Raw genomic sequence first — 25,209 nt, forward strand, 5'->3', positions numbered from 1 at the left:
GAGAGAGAAAGGAGATTGAGAGAGAGAGGAGATGGAGAGAGAGAGGAGATGGAGAGAGAGAAAGGAGATTGAGAGAGAGAGGAGATGGAGAGAGAGAGGAGATGGAGAGAGAGGAGATGGAGAGAGAGAGGAGATGGAGAGAGAGAGGAGATGGAGAGAGAGAGGAGATGGAGAGAGAGAGTGGAGATGGAGAGAGAGAAAGGAGATTGAGAGAGAGAGGAGATGGAGAGAGAGAGGAGATGGAGAGAGAGAGGAGATGGAGAGAGAGGAGATGGAGAGAGAGGAGATGGAGAGAGAGAGGAGATGGAGAGAGAGAGAGGAGATGGAGAGCGAAAGAGGAGATGGAGAGAGAGAGGAGATGGAGAGAGAGAGTGGAGATGGAGAGAGAGAGTGGAGATGGAGAGAGAGAGGAGATGGAGAGAGAGAGGAGATGGAGAGAGAGAGAGGAGATGGAGAGAGAGAGGAGATGGAGAGAGAGAGAGGAGATGGAGAGAGAGAGGAGATGGGAGAGAGAGAGGAGATGAGAGAGAGAGGAGATGGAGAGAGAGGAGATGGAGAGAGAGAGGAGATGAGAGAGAGAGTGGAGATGGAGAGAGAGAAAGGAGATTGAGAGAGAGAGGAGATGGGAGAGAGAGAGAGGAGATGGAGAGAGAGAGGAGATGGAGAGAGAGGAGATGGAGAGAGAGAGGAGATGGAGAGAGAGAGGAGATGGAGAGAGAGAGAGGAGATGGAGAGCGAAAGAGGAGATGGAGAGAGAGAGAGGAGATGGAGAGAGAGAGAGGAGATGGAGAGAGAAAGGAGATGGAGAGAGAGAGGAGATGGAGAGAGAGAGAGGAGATGGAGAGAGAGAGAGGAGATGGAGAGAGAGAGGAGATGGAGAGAGAGAGAGAGGAGATGGAGAGAGAGAGGAGATGGAGAGAGAGAGAGGAGATGGAGAGCGAGAGAGGAGATGGAGAGAGAGAGAGGAGATGGAGAGAGAGGAGATGGAGAGAGAGGAGATGGAGAGAGAGGAGATGGAGAGAGAGAGGAGATGGAGAGAGAGAGGAGATGGAGAGAGAGAAAGGAGATTGAGAGAGAGAGGAGATGGAGAGAGAGAGGAGATGGAGAGAGAGAGGAGATGGAGAGAGAGGAGATGGAGAGAGAGAGGAGATGGAGAGAGGAGATGGAGAGAGAGTGGAGATGGAGAGAGAGAGAAAGGAGATGGAGAGAGAGAGGAGATGGAGAGAGAGAGGAGATGGAGAGAGAGAGGAGATGGAGAGAGAGGAGATGGAGAGAGAGGAGATGGAGAGAGAGAGGAGATGGAGAGAGAGAGAGGAGATGGAGAGCGAAAGAGGAGATGGAGAGAGAGAGAGGAGATGGAGAGAGAGAGGAGATGGAGAGAGAGAGTGGAGATGGAGAGAGAGAGTGGAGATGGAGAGAGAGAGGAGATGGAGAGAGAGAGGAGATGGAGAGAGAGAGGAGATGGAGAGAGAGAGAGGAGATGGAGAGAGAGAGAGGAGATGGAGAGAGAGAGGAGATGAGAGAGAGAGGAGATGGAGAGAGAGAGGAGATGGAGAGAGAGGAGATGGAGAGAGAGAGTGGAGATGGAGAGAGAGAGGAGATGGAGAGAGAGGAGATGGAGAGAGAGAGTGGAGATGGAGAGAGAGAAAGGAGATTGAGAGAGAGGAGATGGAGAGAGAGAGGAGATGAGAGAGAGAGGAGATGGAGAGAGAGAGGAGATGGAGAGCGAAAGAGGAGATGGAGAGAGAGAGAGGAGATGGAGAGAGAGAGGAGATGGAGAGAGAAAGGAGATGGAGAGAGAGAGGAGATGGAGAGAGAGAGGAGATGGAGAGAGAGAGAGGAGATGGAGAGAGAGAGGAGATGGAGAGAGAGAGAGAGAGGAGATGGGAGAGAGAGGAGATGGAGAGAGAGAGAGGAGATGGAGAGCGAGAGAGGAGATGGAGAGAGAGAGAGGAGATGGAGAGAGAGGAGATGGAGAGAGAGAGGGAGATGGAGAGAGAGAGGAGATGGAGAGAGAGGAGATGGAGAGAGAGAGAGGAGATGGAGAGAGAGAGGAGATGGAGAGCGAAAGAGGAGATGGAGAGAGAGAGAGGAGATGGAGAGAGAGAGGAGATGGAGAGAGAGAAAGGAGATGGAGAGAGAGAGGAGATGGAGAGAGAGAGAGGAGATGGAGAGAGAGAGAGGAGATGGAGAGAGAGAGAGGAGATGGAGAGAGAGAGAGGAGATGGGAGAGAGAGGAGATGGAGATGGAGAGAGAGGAGATGGAGAGCGAGAGAGGAGATGGAGAGAGAGAGAGGAGATGGAGAGCGAGAGAGGAGATTGAGAGAGAGAGGAGATGGAGAGAGAGAGGAGATGGAGAGCGAAAGAGGAGATGGAGAGAGAGAGAGGAGATGGAGAGCGAGAGAGGAGATGGAGAGAGAGAGGAGATGGAGAGAGAGGAGATGGAGAGCGAGAGAGGAGATGGAGAGAGAGAGGAGATGGAGAGAGAGAGGAGATGGAGAGAGAGAGGAGATGGAGAACGAGAGAGGAGATGGAGAGAGAGAGAGGAGATGGAGAGAGAGAGAGGAGATGGAGAGCGAGAGCCAGAGCGTGCGCGTGAGAGAGGGGAAGAAGATAGGTAGATAATAGCTAGAGAGTTGACTATACCCAGTAAGCCTGCCACTTCGTAGGCTTTCTTCTGCTCAATGGTCTCATAGTTCAAGGCCTCAAAGAACACATCCAGGACTAGGATGTTATCCCTGAAAGAGAGACATCGATAAGATCAGATAACACTTCAATCATGTTAAAGAGAAGACAACACATTTATCTTGATATTGTCATCCTATTTAACTATCAATCAATGAACTGGTAAGTCATCAGTCATTCTTCAGGTCATCAGTCTAAACACATCTGTTTTTTTATTGTATTTTTTGAACATTTTATTAACCATCAGTCTTTTCAAAGTGTGTTAATCTTTCTGTCAATGGGGAAATAGACATACAGGGCATACTATACCTGCTATATCAATAGTTTCATTATCAATTGCCATAAGTAAGGGTACTTATTCTTTCACACTGAACCACATGTCCCATACAATGTCATTAGTAGAGTATCATCTCAACTGATGACTGCATCCACTAGAGAATGCCTACTGTTATTATCATCAAAATCCCATTATATGATAACGTGATGGATCTCTTCAATACCAGGCTTCCAGTTCTCTTTCCCATGAGTCTGAGCGTCAAAGACATCTCAGTGTAATATCTTCACTTTCCACCCACACCCTCCTTACTATTACTACATATAATACATGTGATACTGTAGCCTGATGTATATGACATTTTTCCTTCTAATGCATTCATCTGTTCCTCTGGAGCCTCCTATAGGCAGGTACTTACGTGATGTATTTCTCAGAGCGGTTGAACTTCTTTTCCAGGTAGCGTGCTGAGGTCTTACTGGGGATCTTGACCATGGACAGCTCCTTGTTGTAGCGTGTCATGTTGCATGGTGTCCTACAGATGCAGTTGCTACTCTCCAGCATTGACAACTTGGCTACAGTAGAGAAGACAGGGAGACATGAAGGAGAGGATGAAAGGATGGATGGAAGAGAGGTAATGGGTGAGGATGGGGAGAGAGAGGAGAGGGAGAGTTGACCTTAGTTTGAGGGCAACTGAGGGTACACACACAAACACACACCCATCTCAACAGCATTCCCTACAGTATATACTTCAGAATGGCCGTACGTCTTGATGCACTTAGCAGAAATGTCATTGTCTATTTAACAGTATACATGTTTTACCTGGGACAGTGTACTAAAGACATAATGATGGGAGAAAATAAATGTTGATCCTTCTGCCTCCAGGATGATCTTTTTGTACATACTGAAGGGTGGTTAGTCTAATTGCTACTGATATTTTTTTTATGGGGTAGATTTAATATTGCAGATAGATTGTAGCTTCCATCAATATAATTGTATTTATAATTTCCAATCATATATAATTTTTGTAAATGTGTACAGTACCAGTCAAAAGTTTGGACACACCTACTCATTCAAAGGTTTTTCTTTATTTTTTACATTGTAGAATAATAGTGAAGACAGCAAAACAATGAAATAACACATATGGAATCACGTATAAACCAAAAAAGTGTTAAACAAGTGAAAATATGATTTTATATATTAGATTCTTCAAAGTAGCCACCCTTGATGACAGCTTTGCACACTCTTGGCATTCTTTTAAACACCTTCACCTGGAATGCTTTTCCATTTGCGCTTAGTGGGACTATCATTTGGTTTCAACAGGACAATGACCCCAAACACACCTCCAGGCTGTGTAAGGGCAATTTGACCCTTTTAAGGACACTCTCCTTATAAGGGTCACATTGCCCTTTACACAGCCTGGAGGTGTGTTTGGGGTCATTGTCCTGTTGAAAACAAATGATAGCGCTACATCAGATGACCTGGCCTCAACCCAATTGAGATGTTTTGGGATGAGTTGGACCACAGAGTGAAGGAAAAGCTTCCAACAAGTGCTCAGCATATGTGGGAACTCCTTCAAGATTGTTGGAAAAGCATTCCTCATGAAGCTGGATGAGAGAATGCCAAGAGTGTGCAAAGCTGTCATTAAGGCAAAGGGTGGCTACTTTGAAGAATCTTAAATATAAAATATATTTGATTTGTTAAACACCTTTTTGGTTACTACATGATTCCATATGTGTTATTTCATAGTTTTGATGACTTAACTATTATTCTCTAATGTAGAATATATTAAAAATAAAGACAAACACTTGATTGAGTAGGTGTGTACAAACTTTTAACTGGTACTGTACATACACACACACCCACATAAATACATACATATACCTTTAAAAATATATTTCCTTTATTATTTTCCGCTAACCCCACCACACCTCCCCTAATTTGAGTAAATTAACGACCAACAACACTTAGGCTTTTACTTCTGGCTTATACACACTATAGACCTATAGATCTATTTTACAATAGTTATATTATGTTTGTTTTTAGTCCTGTCCTTCTTCTACCCTCAACCTCTCCAAGGGAAGCACAGCCGAGAACTGCCCAGTGACACGAGCCTACCAGACGAGCTAAACTACTTCTATGCTTGCTTCGAGGCAAATGACACTAAAACATGCATGAGAGCATCAGCTGTTCTGGAAGACTGTGTGATCATGTTCTCTGCAGCCAATGTGAGTAAGACCTTAAAAAAGTCAACATTCACAAGGCTGCAGGGCCAGACGGATTACCAGGACGTGTGTTGCAAGCATGCGCTGACCAACTGGCAAGAATCTTCACTGACATTTTCAACCTCTCCCTGACCGAGTCTGTAATACCAACATGTTTCAAGCAGATCACCATAGTCCCTGTGCCCAAGAACACTAAGGTAACCTGCTTAAATGACTACCAACCCGTAGCACTCACGTCTGTAGCCATGAAGTGCTTTGAAAGGCTGGTCATGGCTTACATCAACACCATTATCCCAGAAACCCTAGACCCACTCCAATTTGTATACTGCCCTAACAGATCCACAGATGATGCAATCTCAATTGCACTCCAAACTTCCGGTTCTCACCTGGACAAAAGGAACACCTATGTGAGAATTATATTCATTGACTACAGCTCAGGGTTCAACACCATAGTGCCCTCAAAGATCATCACTAAGCTAAGGACCCTGGGACTAAACACCTCCCTCTGCAACTGGATCCTGGACTTCCTGGCTCGCCGCCACCAGGTGGTAAGGGTAGGTAACAACACATCCACCACGCTGATCCTCAACACAGGGACCCCTCAGGGTCGTGTGCTCAGCCCCCTTCTGTACTCCCTGTTCACTCATGACTGCACGGCGAGGCAAGACTCCAACACCATCATTAAGTTTGCAGATGACACAACAGTTGTAGGCCTGATCACCGACAACGACGAGACCTAGGAGGTCAGAGACCTGGCCGTGTGGGGCCAGGACAACAACATCTCCCTCAACGTGATCAAGACAAAGGAGATAATTGTGGACTACAGAAAAAAGAGGACCAGGCATGCCACCATTCTCATTGACGGGGCTGTAGTGGAGCAGGTTGAAAGCTTCAAGTTCCTTGGTGTCCACATCACCAACAAACTAACATGGTCCAAGCACACCAAGACAGTCGTGAAGAGGGCACGACAAAACCTCTGGAGATTGAAAAGATTTGGCATGGGTCCTCAGATCCTTAAAAGGTTCTACAGCTGCACCATCGAGAGCATCTTGACTGGTTGCATCACTGCCTGATATGGCAACTGCCCGGCCTCCGACTGCAAGGCACTACAGAGGGTAGTGCGTAGGGTCCAGCCATCCAGGACCTCTATACCAGGCGGTGCCAGAAGAAGATTCCAGCCACCCTTGTCATAGACTGTTCTCTCTGCTACCTCATGGCAAGCGGTACAGGAGCACCAAGTCTAGATCCAAGAGGCTTCTAAACAGCTTCTACCCACAAGCCATAAGACTCCTGAACATCTAATCAAGTGGCTCCCCAGACAATTTACACCGTTGCTACTCTCTGTTGTTATCATCTATGCAAAGTCACTTTAAAACCTCTTGAAGCTAGGGGGCACTATTTTTATTTTTGGAAAAATAACATTCCCAAAGTAAACTGCCAGGGCCAGATGCTAGAATATGCATATAATTGACAGCTTAGGATAGAAAACACTCTAAAGTTTCCAAAACTGTAAAAATATTGTCTGTGAGTATAACAGACAAGGCAGTTAACCCGCTGTGCCTAGGCCGTCATTGAAAATAAGAATTTGTTCTTAACTGACTTGCCTGGTTAAATAAAGGTAAAAAAATATATATTGCAGGCGAAATCCTGAGAAAAATCCAATCAGGAAGTGACTCTTATTTTGAAACCCCTGTCTTTCTATGCATCCCTATTGCCCATTGAAAGGGATATCAACCAGATTCCTTTTTCTGTGGCTTCCCTAAGGTGCCTACAGCCTTTAGACGTAGTTTCAGGCCTTTATTTTGAAGAATGAGCGTAAACGTCCACATTGCGTAAGTGGTCAGTTGTTGGCTCTCTGTGATTTTTGCGCCAAACAGAGAGTTAGCCATTTCTCCTCCTGGTCCTAGTGAAAAGACAACTGTCCCGGTTGATATATTATCAAATAGATATTTGAAAAATACCTTGAGGATTGATTATAAAAAACGTTTGCCATGTTTCTGTCAATATTATGGATATCATTTGGAATTTTTGTCTGCGTTGTCATGACTGCTATTTCCGGTGGATTCCTAGGCATAACGCATCAAACTAACGGAGGTATTTGGATATAAAAAATATCTTTATGGAACAAAAGGAACATTTGCTGTCTAACTGGGAGTCTCGTGAGTGAAAACATCCGAAGCTCATCAAAGGTAAATGATTCATTTGATTGCTTTTCTGATTTTCGTGACCAAGTTACCTGCCGCTAGGTGTACATAATGTTTTGTTAGTATATCGATAAACTTACACAAACGCTTGTATTGTTTTCGGTGTAAAGCATAACTTCAAAATCTGAGACGACAGGGTGATTAACAAAAGGCTAAGCTGTGTTTCGCTATATTTCACTTGTGATTTCATGAATATGAATATTTTCTAGTAAGATTTTTTGATCGTTGCGCTATGCAATTCAGCGTAGTTGATGACAATTATCCTGGATCGGGGGGAGGGGGGGGGGTTCCAAGAGGTTAATAACTCTACCTACATGTACATATTACCTCGACTAACTGGTGCCCCCGCACATTGACTCTGTACCGGTATGCCCCTGTATATATTCTCACTACTGCTGCTCTTTAATTACTTGTTACACTTATTTCTTACTCTTATTCATATTTTTTATTACAAAAATATACATTTTTTAATATATTTTTTATATCTAAAAAAAATAATGAACTGCATTGTTAGTTGTGGATCGTAAGTAAGCATTTCACTGTTGTTGTATTCAGCGCATGTGACTAATACAAATTTGATTTGATTTGATCCATTTCTAATGTTCATCCAGTTTGATTTCTTATGTGCCATATATTTTTAACTGTGCTGTTTCACAAAAGTTCTGAACCTATATACATTTTACAGACACAGCATATTTTACATTTGTTATCTTGTTGTTATTAGTCCCACCCTTCAGCTCCATTAAATCCCTCCCATCTATCTCTTCACACCATCTATATTGGATTTCCATTTGCCATATATTTTTTCAACGGTGCTGTGATGCTTCACAAAACCTCTGAACCTTTCTATTCTCATAGTTTCTACCGATTGTAAATGAATTACTACACTCAACAACTGTGGACACTGTAAATGCCCTCATGAAATACACAGGATGTTTTATGAATTTTCCAGACATTTCTATCCATTCCTGGAAGTATAAAAATACTGGTCTAATCTGTCTGGTCCTATCAATTTCCTCTGACAATAACCAGTCTCACTCACATTCTCAACACATTCTAGCCTGCTGCTAGGTTCCGTTAAAGCATAAAAATATCAAATCTCATCTCCCAACCCTAATCTTTCACTATGACAATAGTATGGCAGTCTCCCCAGCTCGCCCTGGGCAGGGCGGAGTCTCCCTTGGATTACTAATAGCCTTCAGGGCCAAGTGGTCACGTAATTGCGACAGGAAATTCAATATGGCACCTCAGTCGCTTTTCATTCTCATTCAAATAAGGGGTTATTGGATCCGGGTAGCAGTGTGCATTCACAACCCTGATTTATACACTCCCTCCCTCTTTCTATTTCTCTCTCTCGCCACATCACAATCTAACTCTCTTTCCTCTTCTTCCCTACCTCTCTCTCTATTTCCTTCGCTCTCTTTCCCTCTATCGTCTTTCTCTCTCTATTTCTCTCTCTCTATCCACCGTCTCATCTCTGTCAAAAACAATTATTCTATCCAAATCATCTGCTTTATTTCATATTTCCAAGCTTATTAAGAAACAGTGTTTTTAATGACTTAACACTCTCCATTACGCTGTCTTTGGCTGTGAACAGAATGTTATATTTAAGCAGTTGTTCAACCCGGAGACGAGCTAATCCTTTTTATTGTATGTTTGGTTTAAAACCATTATGTGAGATGAGAGGATCTTCTGTCATTCATCCTGCATTGAGACCGCATTTCTAAAACGATTACGCTAGTAATGTGATTGTATGATCACGTTACTGTGGGCAATGCTGTCCAAGTCGACATTTCACAGGACAACAAATGTCGGTGTTTTCCTCAGTGTGTATAATTAGGCACAGAGAAGATTTCTGTGTTCCTCTGTGATCTAGTCACAGGACCCTCCAGTGAGAACAGATGCAGCTGTCTTCCATTAAAACAGCAGCCACACTGTTTCTGTCTCCCAAACTTCCTGACTGACACATTGGTTTAAAAAAAGAACAACTTCAAACTTTACTAAGTGAAAACGGTGCAGTGGGTATATCAAATTGGTTCACAGTCTAACTAGGAACTGATTTGCATAGAATTATTGGGTCTGTGTGTTTGGATGGAATAAGCACAGGCATTTCAAATAAAACCAATTCAGGAGGAGCGAGAGGGAGGGAGCGGGAGGGAGCTGGCCAGGCTGGACCAAGCACAAGAGGGTACTCTAGCTCTAACTCTCCACAGTCCCAGTATAGCATACCTTGGCTTCATATCCTCTTTATTTGAGACACATTGCCTAATTACAATGGACGAGCCAGGGCCAAAGCGTAATAATTGCCAGTGTTTGTGTGTGTTTGTTGCCCGGTAGGTAACAGAATGAGAGAATGCCTCCCGTTAATGATATCAGCAGGGGAATTACACACCGCTACTACACAAAACACATAAACACTTTTCAATAAAGTTCATTTAGAGGAATAAACAAGGTCCTGTCTCATCTGATTTTCATTTATCCCTTCAGTAAAGTATGAGTCTGTGGTAAAAGTAAAGGTATAAATTATTATATAAAAACAGCTTAATAAAAAATGAGACGAAGGAGAAAGTGAGAATAAAAAGTCAATATCCCAGTTTTACAGAAAATAACAGTTCAATATAGATGGGCTTAGGCACAAAATGAGATCCTACTGTATGTGAATTATCCTACTGTATGTGAGTGATCCTACTGTATGTGAATGATCCTACTGTATGTGAATGATTCTTCTGTATGTGAATGCATACAGCTCCCCCTCCTCTCAACACACACAGATAAACACAGATTCCTTATTTGTAATCTATACAGTACAGTATGAAAGTAAAATGAACCGAGGGAGGCTTCTAGACCTGGCTTTTCTAGAGGGAAAAAAACAGCTGAGCAAATCCTAAATACCAGGGTCAACCAGCAAAACGAGAGAACCTCTGTATTCTCTATGAATGATCAATAATACAAAATGTGTCAAATCTTTTGGGAAATGATAAGACACTTGTGTTGACACAATGTACCTATGCCTTTCCTTCATGCTATCTTTATGTCCCCTAGCCCATGGAGAAACAGGAATGCTATGATGTTAAATCATTTATCCCGAATCAACCAAACAGCAACAGCAAGAGGATGAGTGAGAGAGAGGAGGAGGGAGGTGTTGCACTCCCAGTAAGTATTCTATTAATACGAAGCACTGCAGCAAAGCATAATGTTTTACCACGAACACTACTCTTTTGTCCACTTGAGACTACGAGTTTCCTGGGGAAGCTGTGAAGTGCACTGTACAGCCTGCACTCTAGCCTGTTGTGTGATTGTGTTTATGAGTCTTTTATTAAAGAATGTGAAACAAAGTTGTGTATGTTAACTAATGCCTGATTCTGTTCATGAGGCTGTTATTAAATTTGTATGTTTACTGCTTTTCATGAAATCATGTATGGCTATTGTATTTGTTCATATGGGCAGAATATTGTACAGCAGGGTTCCCCAACTGGTGGTCCATGGGTCAAATTTGTCCCCCCAATTTTTTAAATGCATTTTCATTGTTGACATCAAAGACTGTAAAAACACCAGGAAATCAGCTCCAAGAGATTTTAATTTAAGAAATATTTTCCTAAGTATTCCCATGCGTAATAAAGAGACACATCGTATTCAAATGTAGGCAAGGTTTGAAATGTTTAAGTCAAACATATTTGTTTGGGCTTCTTGTGGTCAATTTGCAATCTACAAATGATTTGTAATTATGTTCCGGCCCCCAAACCATCCGCTCAAGAAAAAAAATCAGCCTGCAGCTGAATCTAGTTGATGATCCCTGTTGTATTGGCAATATTGCCTACAGAAATTGGTTCAGTTATAGCCTAAAATAAATGTGTTCATTTGGGTAGAATATTGTTTGTTAGGTGCACCATCCTCCAGACAGTGAGTCACGTGGTGTCAAGGGTACTGGCTGGTGGCGTTGGTGTAAAGGTATGGGGAATGTTTTCCTGGCACACGTTAGGTCCCTTGATACCAATTGAGCAATGGTTCAATTCCCCAAAGAATTCAGTCTGTTCCGGAGGTAAAGGTGGGTCCGACCCGGTACTAGATGGATGTACCTAAAAAACTGACCACTGAGTGGATATCAATTCATTCATATGGTTATATTAGAGGCTGAAGGCTAAAAACAGCCTATACTATATATAGACCTATATCTAGTTCCTACAATCTATTTTCATTTTAAATCATGGCTTTTGGTTTTCTCTCGTTTTTACACCATCCACTAACACCAACTATTTACTATAAAACATTTATTTATCAACAAAAAAGCTTAGCAAATACAAAAAATGATGGGGCAAAAATAAGTAGGCCTAAAATATTAGTAGGCTACATGACAATGAAGCGCCATAAAAACAAACAAATCATCCAAGAGTGTGCTTAGTGTTCTGGTCTCATAAGGATTTTGGAGTCATTGAAAGGGTTGAACTTGAAGAAGTGTCCAAGTAGACTAGGTGCTCATTTCTCTCAGATGGATTTTGGAGTATTCACAACTGCTACTTGAAAGTGTAGGCAACGCTCTTCGGGTAAGACTCCATCAGTTGAGTCGTGGTGTTGGCTACTTCTCAACCAGCGACTTCAGATCCTTCTGTTGCTTGTGGTAGCAGGGTCTTTGGCATGGCGGTGGAATGCCAGCATGTTGCTGCTCCCTTCTCATTTCATTTTATTGGCCTTGGGCATGATGCCATCAATAGTAAGAAAACTAATAATAAAGCCATTATTATGTTAACAAGCCATACATATGGGAAACATTGGCTTTCTTCCAATGAGTCCGACATTCTCCCCAACCCATGTTGCCTGAAAGAACCAGGTATCGCTGAAAGAACCAGGTATCCAGATACTGTAACCTCATCATTCAGGGTTATGCGACGTCGGCATTTCAAAAGTATGATATTCGGTGCACTTCCAAAAGCACTTATTTGCCGTCTGTCGTTCCTGTCTGTAAGGGTAGCCTTCATGCAGCAGGATATTTTTTCCACGCACCCAGAGGATAAATTCGGGTTCCACTGTATCTTTCTCTGACTTCCTCTAAGAATGAGGAATGAGGAGGGTAGCGGCGCAAGATCTTTTTAAGCAGAATATTTGTGTAACGGCTTTCCCCTTCCTCTTCTGAGGAGGAGTAGCAAGGATCGGACCAATACACAGCGTGGTAAGTGTTCATCTTGGTTTATAATAAGAACACTGAACAAAACAATAAACGACAACATGAAACCGAAACAGTTCCGTGTGGAAACAAACACTGACACGGAAAATAAACACCCACGAAACACAAGTGGGAAAAGGCTACCTAAGTATGATTCTCAATTAGAGACAACTAACGACACCTGCCTCTGATTGAGAACCATACCAGGCCAAACACAAAACACAACATAGAAAACGGAACACAGACAACCCACCCAACTCACGCCCTGACCATACTAAAACAAAGACATAACAAAGAAACTAAGGTCAGAATGTGACAGTACCCCCCCCCCCCCCCCCAAAGGTGCGGACTCCGGCCGCAAAACCTGAACCTATAGGGGAGGGTCTGAGTGGGTGTCTGTCCGCGGTGGCGGCTCTGGCACGGGATGTGGACCCCACTCCACCATAGTCTTTGTCCGCCTCCTCAACCGCCTCCGTGGCCTCTTTCGAGCGGCGACCCTCACCGCCGACCTCGGACTGGGGAGGGTCCTGAATGGACAGGAGATTCCGGCAGCACCGGAGTGACGGGCGATTCCGGCAGCTCCTGGCTGATGGACAGCTCTGGCAGTTTCTGGCTGACGGCCGGCTCTGGCAGCTCCTGACTGACGGGCGGCTCTGGCAGCTCAGGACAGAAGGGCGGCTCAGCAGCTCAGGACAGACGGGCGGACCTGGAGGGAGGAGAAGGAGAGACAGCCTGGTGCGTGGGGCTGCCACAGGACCCACCAGGTTGGGGAGACCTACAGGAGGCCTGGTGTGTGGAGGAGGCACCGGATGGACCGGGCTGTGGGGGAGCACTGGAGCCCTGGTGCGCAGCCTTGGCACCACTTCTGCAGGCTGGATGAACCCTTTAGCCCGGACCCTCCAGAGTGCAGGCACAGGTTGAACTGGGCTGTGGGTGAGCACTGGAGATCTGGTGCATACCACTCGCACCTCTCCCTTAGGCTTAATACCCACATTCGCCTGGCACGGGCGGTGCGCAGGCATAGGACGCACTGCACCCTCCCAGCACCCTGGAGACACAGCACGCAGCGCCGGCGCAGGATAACCTGGGCCGAAACGGCGTACTGGAGACCAGACACGCTGGGCTGGCACAACACGCCCTGGCTGGATGCCCACTCTCGCATGGCACTTGCAGGGGGCTGGCCTATAGCCCACCGGGCTGTGGGCTCGTACTGGCGACACCGTGCGCTTGACCGCATAACACGGTGCCTGACCAGTACTGCACTTCTTTCGGTAAGCAAGAGGAGTGGGCTCAGGTCTCCTACCTGACTCTGCTCCACTCCCCGTGTGCCCCCGGCTGCCTCTCGTGCCTGTCGCGCTGCCGTGCTGCCTCCTCATAATGCAGCCGCTCAGCTTTCGCTGCCTCCAGCTCTGCCTTGGGGCGGCGATATTCCCCAGCCTGTGCCCAGGGTCCCTTTCCGTCCAAAATCTCCTCCCATGTCCAAGAGTCCAGAGATTGCTGCTGCCGCTGCTTGGTCCTTGGTTGGTGGGTGATTCTGTAACGGAATTCTTCGTCCTCCTCTGACGAGGAGTATGAAATGTCAGACCAATGCGCAGCGTGGTATATGTTCATGATGTTTATTAACTGAACAACAAAATACAAAATAACAACGTGAAATAAATGAAAACCGAAACAGTCCTGAAAGGTGTAGAAAACACTAGACAGAAAATAATCACCCAAAAAACACAGGTGGCAAAAGGCTACCTAAGTATTTCTCAATCAGAGACAACAAACGACACCTGCCTCTGATTGAACCATACCAGGCCAAATGCATAAACACAACATAGAAAAAAGAACATAGACTACCCACCCCAACTCACGCCCTGACCAAACTAAAACAAAGACATAACAAAGGAACTAAGGTCAGAATGTGACAGACTTAAAAAACTTAAGCCCATGCAACATTAACCAATTAAAACTGTGCTGTAGCAATGTGGTTTGTGCTGTAGGCTATAGGCCCAATACATGATCACTGCATATTGGCTATGCTTGAATTGCCCTGCCAATTTTGAAATGATATATATTTTTAAATGGTATATGATCACACTGGTACAGGATAATTTGTTGGATTACTTTTGAGGCACAGCTGAGTGAGTATAATATATATATGTGTTTTTACTGGACTGATGGCCAGCATCTGATAGTCAGTCTGAGGGGAGAGAGGGAGCAGTGGTGAGGCTGCCTCTCATTCAACTCAACAATACCATCCCTCCGCTCTCCCTCCCTCAGCTGATGGAAAAACTCAATTCACACGGCATTATTTCTGCCTCATGCACCAATTCATGTTGTTACTCCTATGACCAGAGAAAGTGAAATATTCCCAGATATTAAAAAAGACACAAGCCGCTAATAATAACAAGGCAAGTTTATCGGAACACTTTGCTACACTCATCTATTGCAGGTGCAGTGCTGGTTATAGCGTGAGTGGAAGTAGGGAGAACGTATATTTTATGGCTCATAAAAATGTTGAACAAAGTGTTGACAGTGCTGGATAGCATCTTAAACATGTAATGTACTTACTCATAATAACAGGCTTATAGGTGTGTTTGTGTGCATTCATATTGTGGACTTACCAAGGGCAGGCTCTGCACAGTCTTTGTACTGTTCAGGGGTACAGAATGGTGAATCACCTAGAAGGACAGCAGGAGCACAGAAGGAAGGGGAGGAAAGTTCAGATTCTGCTTTTCTGCTAGATATATTTATGAAATGAATGACTTACGAGTTTGAGAAAAACAAACTGTAAACAGCTCAGATTTCTGTGGAATATGGTTACAAAGCTATCAGTGATTTACTAAAGTTACCGGAGTCTTCAGTAATTTGGGGTAATTAACAGAAAATCTATGGCAATCTATCGTAACTTTGGTCATTTATAGTTGAATAACATAAATCTGTGTCCATATTGTCCATGAGTTTCTAGTAGCTAGACCATATGGGTCAAGAGAAAATAGCCTAATTCATAAAAAAAGCATCTAAACATCTAAGCATTATTTTCAATTAACTCTGCCACCAATTTGACACCAAAACATTGACAACAAATACATATTGTATTTTACATAGTAAATTAAATTAGTGTGTAAAAAAATGATAAAGGATATTATGATGAAACTCTCATATTAAACACCAATGGTATTCCCTAAATTGATGGTTTATATTTATGATATTGTTTTACAGCTTTGTCATATTTATTTTGTTTTTGTTGATATTTGAAAATCATATTATTATTGATGTCATATATTCTGCATGTGACACAGAGGGCCATAGATAACACCTGGGATAATCTGGAGTCCCCAAAAGGGCCAGTAGATCATTTATGATAGATTACACAAAATCCTTGAAAGACACCAAAATTCTGATAGTTTAATGGTCAACTGTGAACGTTTCCAGTAACATACCCTCCCTTTGCAACCCTACTGTGGAAGCAGTCAAGGAGACTCGCAACATGCAAAAATCTATCACACCTAAAGAGAGTGTGAGAGAGAAATAGAGCTTTGTGTGGAGCAAGGTGATAGACAAGCCTTGGAGCAGAAAGCTTTATAATACACCAACACAAATCTTGACCTTACACCTTACAGCTCTTTGACCTTTTCAAACCCACCACAGACTTTAGATGACTTTATCAACCACAACAACTACCGTAAGTCCTTTATCAAACTTTCCTCACCTTGTTCTATGTCTTCAAATAGTCCTTGATGGAAAAACATGGCCCATAGCCCAAACAATTGTTTTTGTTTTGCCCATGGCCCAGACAATTCTATATTACAGACTCTATCCACATGTTTTGTTTGGTGTGAAAAGGGGAAAGAAAGTGTGTGCTCTTACCGGGCATGTGCACCATCCTGCAGTTACAGTTTTCCACGATGTAGCGTGTCTCACAGTCAATCCTGCAAGCTGTCACACTATAGACCTGGAAGAAGCCAGAGTCTAGGGCCTTGGACTCACACTCTCCCCACGGAGGAGGCAGGTAGGTCAGCTACAACACAGGAGAGACACAGTGGGGGATTGAGCAGAGAGACAGAGAGAGACAGGAAAAAACACTCAGCTGAAGTCTAAAACTCCCATAGACACATAGGAGATGTCATGGTGTTATTGTGATTTAGAGCCATCAGAGAGAGGATCCAAAAGGCCCTCTAGAACACAGCAGGCTAGATGACAACAAAAGGAAGGTCTGGCCAACAGACTGGGCAGAATGGGACACATTCACAGATACAGTCTCTCGCTGTGAAAACTCACAACAGGTTCCAAGAACACAAAATCTCCAAATGTTCCCCCCTCTCGCCCCCACCCCACCCCCATGGCTCTGGAGACGGGAACAGCAGACGAGGAGAGAGGGACACCAGGAGGAGCTGTGTGAGCACCCATCTGCCCTGCACGCAGGCAGCCCTCTCCAGCCGCTCCGCTACTCTCCGTTCAGCATCCATCACCCAGCGCCCCCTGCATTGTGGGAGATGCAGTTTCCTCAGCCAAATACCAGTTCTTGGACCAAAATAATCCTTATCCTGCCAGGTCAGATTTGGCTGTGGAATGTCTGTTAGCACAGATAACATTGGAGAAGAATCCCTCCAATCAGAGACTGATACTGTATCCATGCATCCAGATTAGTTTGCTGTTGTTAACTCGAACACAGAATTCCCTCGATATCAGCAAGCGAGACGTTTATTTTCAAATCAAATCAAAGTTTATTTGTCACGTGCGCTGAATACAACAGGTGTAGACCTTACAGTGAAATGCTTACTTACAGGCTCTAACCAACAGTTCAAAAAAGGTGTTATGTGAACAATAGGTAAGTAAAGAAATAAAACAACAGTAAAAAGACAGGCTATATACAGTAGTGAGGCTATATACAGTAGTGAGGCTATATACAGTAGCGAGGCTATATACAGTAGTGAGGCTATATACAGTAGCGAGGCAATAAAAGTAGGGAGGCTATATACATATAGACACCGGTTAGTCAGGCTGATTGAAGTAGTATGTACATATAGATATGGTTAAAGTGACTATGCATATATGATGAACAGAGAGTAGTAGTAGCGTGAAAGAGAGGTTGGCGGGTGGTGGGTGGGACGCAATGCAGATAGCCCGGTTAGACAATGTGCGGGAGCACTGGTTGGTCGGCCCAATTGAGGTAGTACATACATGAATGTATAGTTAAAGTGACTATGCATATAAGATAAACAGAGAGTAGCAGCAGCGTAAAAAGAGGGGTTGGGGGAGGGGGAGCACACAATGCAAATAGTCCAGGTAGCCATTTGGTTACCTGTTCAGGAGTCTTATGGCTTGGGGGTAAAAACTGTTGAGAAGCCTTTTTGTCCTAGACTTGGCACTCCGGTACCGCTTGCCATGCGGTAGTAGAGAGAACAGTCTATGACTGGGTTGGCTGGGGTCTTTGACAATTTTTTGGGCCTTCCTCTGACACCGCCTGGTATAGAGGTCTTGGATGGCAGGCAGCTTAGCCACAGTGATGTACTGGGCCGTACACAATACCATCTGTAGTGCCTTGCGGTCAGAGGCCGAGCAAATGCCGTACCAGGCAGTGATGCAACCAGTCAGGATGCTCTCGATGTTGCAGCTGTAAAACCTTTTGAGGATCTCAGGACCCATGCCAAATCTTTTTAGTTTCCTGAAGGGGAATAGGCTTTGTTGTGCACTTTTCACGACTGTCTTGGTGTGTTTGGATCATTCTAGTTTGTTGTTGATGTGGACACCGAGGAACTTGAAGCTCTCAACCTGCTCCACTACAGCTCGATTGAAACACGACTAATGAAGCCAACAAATCAAAACATTTCAAACTAGCCCTGGCCTCACTCATATACTGTAGGTCTGGCCACGCTCCTATAGGTCTCCATTCACAATTAAAAAGTCTTCCCTAAAGGCCAGCTGTTCATCACTTTTAGGAAGATAGACTTTCCCAGCACTGTCGATTTCATTAAGATGAGAGGCAGGTGCTCCTCAGCAGCAGTCAGTCCATCACCTTTCCCATCATCTTCATACCTCTGCTAATCTTTCCTCCTGTCCTAATTGGAGTGGCTGATGTATAACACTATTATCCTGCTGTAATCAAATATCAAATCATCAGAGTAGATAGATGTCAGCGCCCACTATGGGGTGATCTGATGACCTGATTAAATACACTCCAATGACGGCCAGGACCCTCTCTGCCCCTCCCCACACATTATTCATCAATTACCGCACACTCTGCCATTGGGATGCACGTCAGCAACTAGAAAGATTATTAGAAACTGATCAACAGTTGAATCAACAAGGGGCATAATTAAAGTTGTCGCCTCTAGATTTGGAATTAGGCTTTGGGAGCTCTACATGGATTTGCTAACTTTGGGGATTTTGTTGAAAATCAGAGCTGTGAGTCTGGAGTTTTATTAACGAACCAGTACAGTATAGTATAGTATATCAGTTCATCCCTCTCCCGTGGACACTAGGTTGCCAAGACCAAAAATACATTACTGAGACCCATCCAGAAGACACAGGAGGGAGAGAGGCTCAGGCTCTTTAATAGAACTGTAATTTACAGACATGGGAATGCCCTTGTGACTTCTGTGGAAAGCATAGCAAAGAACACTTTAATATTTGAAACTCCCCAACACTTAAAATAATGAGAAAATACAGAGGATTATTAAAGAACACAGGCAATCGAGTGTGTGTGTGTGTGTGTGTGTGTGTGTGTGTGTGTGTGTCTGTGTCTGTGTGTCTGTGTTCATGCATTATTAAGTGCCTATAGTGGCTGTGTTCTTTGGCTTCTGTGCACTTTTTTTTTTATGAAGTGGCTTTAATCTGGAAGTAATAATACGAGTTCATTTGAGTGCATGTCTTCAGCTCCGCCTCACAATTGAGCTGTCTGGTTGGATCTGATTACAATCGCACACCAATGACCACAGGCAGCCATTGTACTTTTACAAAGTCCCCACAGTACTGCTAATCATTAAGACATATCGGCTATATTCAGCCTGATTATAAGCATGGTCATTACATGGCGTCTCACAAGATGTCCTCGGGCTGGCTCAGTCAGGAACTAAATTTGTGCGACGCTGCAGGAACCCAACAAGGGCCAAGCCACAGTAGGAAGTCTGGGGAATCTTTGAATTCAAAGTGCAAAGCGGAGTTAATTAGCTGGTGTCTAAATTTACTGTGTTTCCCACTGTGCTGGTGCAATGGGGAGGATGAAGGATGATGATGTTGTGCCAGTCAGTCACACAGAGCCAGTCACACAGACAGAGCTGAGATGGAGCTGAGACTGCTGGGAGCTCTACGGCCCAGGGGGCCTGCCTGGCCACACCATGATTGGAGGCTTCCAGAGTCGTCTGTCTGTCTGCCTGCCTGCCTGCCTGTCTGTCTGTCTGCCTGCCTGCCTGCCTGCCTGCCTGCCTGCCTGTCTGCCTGCCTGCCTGCCTGTCTGCCTGCCTGTCTGCCTGTCTGTCTGTCTGTCTGTCTGTCTGTCTGCCTGCCTGCCTGCCTGCCTGTCTGTCTGTCTGTCTGTCTGTCTGTCTGTCTGTCTGTCTGCCTGCCTGCCTGCCTGCCTGCCTGCCTGCCTGCCTGCCTGCCTGCCTGCCTGTCTGCCTGCCTGTCTGTCTGCCTGCCTGCATACCTGCCGCTGTACAGTAGACCTTCTCTGTATGCTTATCGCTGGCAGACATCTTCTTTCTTTTTCCTCCTCTCATCTTTTTCAGGATGTGAGTTGTTTTTCAAACTTCTGGAAATTACTGAACATGTTTTGGAGCTTTCTTCTTCATTCCCTTTTTTAAATGATGGGAGTTATACAGTTTATTATACGTTTATTGTACAGTTTCTTCTTTATATGTACATTGCCTTCAGAAAGTATTCATACCCCTTGACTTATTTTAGATTTTGTTGTGTTACAGCCTGAATTCAAAATGGATTCAACATATGTTTTTCTCTCACTCATCTACACACAATACCCCATAGTGACAAAATGAAATCGTTTTTTGACATCTTTGCAAATGTATTGAAAATGGGATGCATAAATATCCATTTACATAAGTATTCACACCCCTCAGTCAATACTTTGTAGAAGCACCTTTGGCAGCGATTACAGCTGTGAGTCTTTCTGGGTAAATCTATAAGAGCTTTCCACACCTTGATTGTGGAACATTTCTCCATTATTCTTTTCAAAATTCTCCAAGCTCTGTCATCTTGGTTGTTGATCATAGAGACAACTATTTTCAGGTCTTTTCATAGATTTTCAAAACTGTAAAACTCATCAGATTATTTAGGCATACCATAACAAAGGGGTTGAGTACTTATTGACTCGACATTTCAGCTTTTCATTTTCAATTCATTTGTACAAATTTCAAAAAACATTTAGGTATTGTGTGTTGGCCAGTGACACAAAATCTCAATATGAATCCATTTTAAATCAGGCTGTAACACAACAAAATGTGGAAAAAGTCAAGGGGTGGGAATACTTTCTAAAGGTACTGTCTAGGTTTTCTGCTTTATCAGTCCCTGGTTGTGGACTACAGGAAAAGGAGGACCGAGCACGCCTCCATTCTCATCGACTGGGCTGTAGTGGAGCAGGTTGAGAGCTTCAAGTTCCTTGGCGATCACATCACTAACAAACTAACTTGGTCCAAGAACACCAAGACAGTCATGAAGAGGGCACGACAAAACCTATTCCCCCTCAGGAGATTGAAAAGATTTGGCATGGGTCCTCAGATCCTCATAAGGTTTTACAGGTGTACCATCGAGAGCATCCTGACTGGTTGCATCACTGCCTGGTATGGCAACTGCTCGGCCTCCGACCGCAAGGCACTACAGAGGGTAGTGCGTACGGCTCAGTACATCACCGGGGCCAAGCTTCCTGCCATCCAGGACCTCTATACCAGGTGGTGTCAGAGGAAGGCCCTAAAAATTGTCAAAGACTCCAGCCACCCTAGTCATAGACTGTTCTCTCTGCTACCGCACGCGCAAGCGGTACCGGAACGCCAAGTCTAGGTCCAAGAGGTTTCTAAACAGCTTCTATCCCCAAGCCATAAGACAGCTAATCACATGGCTACCCAGACTATTTGTATTGCGCCCCCCACCCCCTCTTCTACGCTGCTGCTACTCTCTGTTATTATCTGTGCATAGTCACTTTAATAACACTACCAACATGTACATATTACCTCAATTACCTCGACACCGGTGCCCCCGCACATTGACTCTGTACCGATACCCCGGTTATTTACTGCTGCTCTTTAATTATTTGTTATTCTTATCTCTTACTTTTTTTGTGGGTATTTTCTTAAAACTGCTATGTTGGTTAGGCTTGTAGGTAAGCATTTCACTGTAAGGTCTACACCGGTTGTATTCGGCGCATGTGACAAATAAAATGTGATTTTGATTTGATTTGATTTTAATTGCAGAACAGGCATCTCATGTAAATGCTGGAGACATAAGCCATTTGAAGTATGAGGAAAAATAGATGAATCGTGACAGGATTCTGTCAGCTAAGACAAGGGCAATCCAGCCAACTCCCTAGCAACTTAGATAAAAACATCTCCAGGGTCAGAGAAGGAGAGTGGGAGAGAGAAGACGGGAGAGAGAAGACAGGAGAGAGAGAGACAAAGAGAAAGACAGAGTGATAAAGAGAGATACTCCCAGTCAGGGAGTGGACAGAGATAAGAGGTCAGACCTAGGGCTGTTGTGGTGACCGCATTAGCGCCACACCGGTGGTCACGAGACATGAAGGCAGTCAAATTCCACGGTAATTAGGCTTCTCCAAGCTCTGATGCTGCTGATGGTCATTAGTAGCCTACAAAACTTACTAACTGCCTGGTACTCAGCACTCTATTGTCCCTCTAATCACTCTGACATCAATGCAAATGTAATCGAAAATCTAATCAAACACTTCATGAGAGCCCATGAGTTCATGTTGCTCAACCTTTCTATAGGCTATGCAATTGCACGAGAAAAGAGGGTGATGGCCTCGATTAAAAAGAGGAGGATCCCATCAGCTTTCTATAGGATAGGCCTACTATATTTACTTCTCAACTTTCCTAATATTAAGCACATTGCTTATCTTTACAACAGGAGTATAGCCTACCTGGCTGTCATGAAAATGAACCACAGGAAAAGCGGTTTCGAGAGAGAGAAGTGCATGATATTGGTCCATTCTAAATCAAAACAAATGTCCCACATACACAGTACCAGTCAAAAGTTTTACAACACCTACTCATTCAAGGGTTTTTCTTTATTTTGACTATTTTCTATATTGTAGAATAATATTGAAGACATCAAGACTATGAAATAACACATTTGGAATCATGTTGTAACCAAAAAAGTGTAAAGCAAATCAAAATATATTTGGTATTTGAGATTCTTCAAATAGCCACCCTTTGCCTTGCTGACAGATTTGCACACTCTTGGCATTCTCTCAACCAGATTTATGAGGTAGTCACCTGGAATGCCTTCTTAAAAGTTAATTTGTGGAATTTCTTTCCTTCTTAATGCGTTTTAGCCAATCAGTTGTGTTGTGACAAGGTAGGGGGGGCATACAGAAGATAGCCCTATTTGGTAAAAGACCAAGTCCATATTATGGCAAGAACAGCTCAAATAAGCAAAGAGAAACGACAGTCCATCATTACTTTAAGACATGAAGGTCAGTCAATGTGGAACATTTCAATAACTTTTAAAGTTTCTTCAAGTGCAGTCGCAAAAACCATCAAGCGCTACGATGAAACTGGCTCTCATGAGGACCGCCACAGGAATGGAAGACCCAGAGTTACCTCTGCTCAAGAGGATAAGTTCATTAGAGTAATGATGGACAGCCTCAGAAAATACAGAAAATACAAATAAATGCTTCACAGAGTTCAAGTAACAGACACATCTCAACATCAACTGTTCAGAGGAGACTGTGTGAATCAGGCCTTCATCCATGAATTGCAGCAAAGAAACCACGACTAAAGGACACCGATAATAAGAAGAGACCTGCTTGGGCCAAGAAACATGAGCAATGCTCATTAGACTGGTGGAAATTTGTCCTTTGGCCTGATGAGTCAAAATTGGAAAGGTTTGGTTCCAACCGCCGTGTCTTTTTGGGTGAATGGATGATCTCCGCATGTGTATTTCCCACCGTAAAGTATGGAGGAGGAGGTGTTATGGTGCTTTGCTGGTGACACTGTCTGTGATTTATTTAGAATTCAAGGCACACTTAACCAGCATGGCTACCACAGCATTCTGCAGCGATACGCCATCCCATCTGGTTTGGGCTTAGTGGGACTATCATTTGTTTTTCAACAGGACAATGACCCAACACACCGGCTGTGTAAGGGCTATTTTACCAAGAAGCAGAGTGATGGAGTGCTGCATCAGATGACCTGGGGTCCACAATCCCCTGACCTCAACCCTATTAAGATGGTTTGGGATGAGTCGAACCGCAGATTGAAGGAAAAGCAGCCAACAAGTGCTCATCATATGTGGGAACTCCTTCAAGACTGTTGGAAAAGCATTCCAGGTGAAGCTGGTTGAGAGAATGCCAAGAGTGTGCAAAGCTGTCATCAAGGCAAAAGGTGGCTAATTGAAGAATCTCAAATATTAAATATATTTAGATATGTTTAACACTTTTTTGGTTACTATGTAATTTCATAAGTGTTATTTCATAGTTTTGATGTCTTCACTATTATTCTACAATTTAGAAAATAGTAAAAATAAAGAAAAACCCTTGAATGAGTAGGTATTCTAAAACTTTTGACCGGTAGTGTATTATTTAGTATATGTAAAGACAAGATTAAATCAAGAATAGTCTGATGGGTGACAATATTAGCCAATCACTTGTGAATTATATACTATCACTTGTGAATGATGCCCAGTGTAAGGCAAGAGAAAATGCCATTTTTAGCTACTTTTTAAAAATCCTAGTCACACACCTCATGTAGCCTAGCCCATAGGCCTTTATGTTTTGATAAGGTTTGTATCACAACTGGCATCCATGTATTGTAATCTTCCTGCCTCAACTGTATATGTACACACACACACACACACACACACACACACACACACACACACACACACACACACACACACACACACACACACACACACCTGAATAGAAAGTTCTTTATCAGAAGTGCACGTTTTTCATCCCGGAGAGATAAGCTCCAGTCAGGAGGAGGTTGAAATTGAAATCTAAAAGTGAAAAGTGTCAGGAAGATTGAAGCAGACCTATTCAGTGTGTACAGTAATAACTTAGGTCAAAGGGCACCTACCCTCTGCTCCTGAGTGGCAACAAAGGTCTGAAAGCCCGGGGCAACGCCAAAGCCCAGCTCATGGACGAACGGGGGCTCTGCCTGGCTGTGGATCTGCACCCGCACACCCGCCTCGAACGCTGTCTCCTCTGTGGGGGAAAACATAGACACACACAGGGAGATTAACAGTTACTTTCACACACACACACACACACACACACACACACACACACACACACACACACACACACACACACACACACACACACACACACACACACACACACACACACACACACACACACACACACAAAAGACTTAAAAGTACCCAATATACACACAAAGTCAAAGACAGTGACATTCCTTTATGAATCACCTTTAGTAGATGAATGGTGAGCCTGTGAATGAGAGCCATATGCTTCCCTGCCTGCCT

The 25,209-nt window shown here is 43.9% G+C and overlaps 2 protein-coding genes across 2 annotated transcripts in view; one reads left to right on the plus strand and one right to left on the minus strand.

Annotated features, from left to right (window-relative positions):
- Positions 1-24,982, minus strand: part of LOC115110819 (acid-sensing ion channel 2-like) — a 25,828-nt gene extending 846 nt beyond the window's left edge. Inside the window, exons 1-5 of the mRNA XM_065011043.1 lie at positions 24,798-24,982; positions 16,402-16,552; positions 15,156-15,212; positions 3,378-3,531; positions 2,642-2,738 (exon numbers count right to left, since the gene is read on the minus strand). Coding sequence (XP_064867115.1) covers positions 2,642-2,738; positions 3,378-3,531; positions 15,156-15,212; positions 16,402-16,552; positions 24,798-24,941 — 603 coding nt within the window. The 5' untranslated portion in view covers positions 24,942-24,982. The remainder of the gene's footprint in view (positions 1-2,641; positions 2,739-3,377; positions 3,532-15,155; positions 15,213-16,401; positions 16,553-24,797) is intronic.
- Positions 1-25,209, plus strand: part of asic2 (acid-sensing (proton-gated) ion channel 2) — a 330,594-nt gene that overhangs the window by 228,758 nt on the left and 76,627 nt on the right. The window lies entirely within an intron of this gene.

This window comes from Oncorhynchus nerka, linkage group LG26, assembly GCF_034236695.1.
Source record: "Oncorhynchus nerka isolate Pitt River linkage group LG26, Oner_Uvic_2.0, whole genome shotgun sequence".
Classification (NCBI taxonomy): domain Eukaryota; kingdom Metazoa; phylum Chordata; class Actinopteri; order Salmoniformes; family Salmonidae; genus Oncorhynchus; species Oncorhynchus nerka.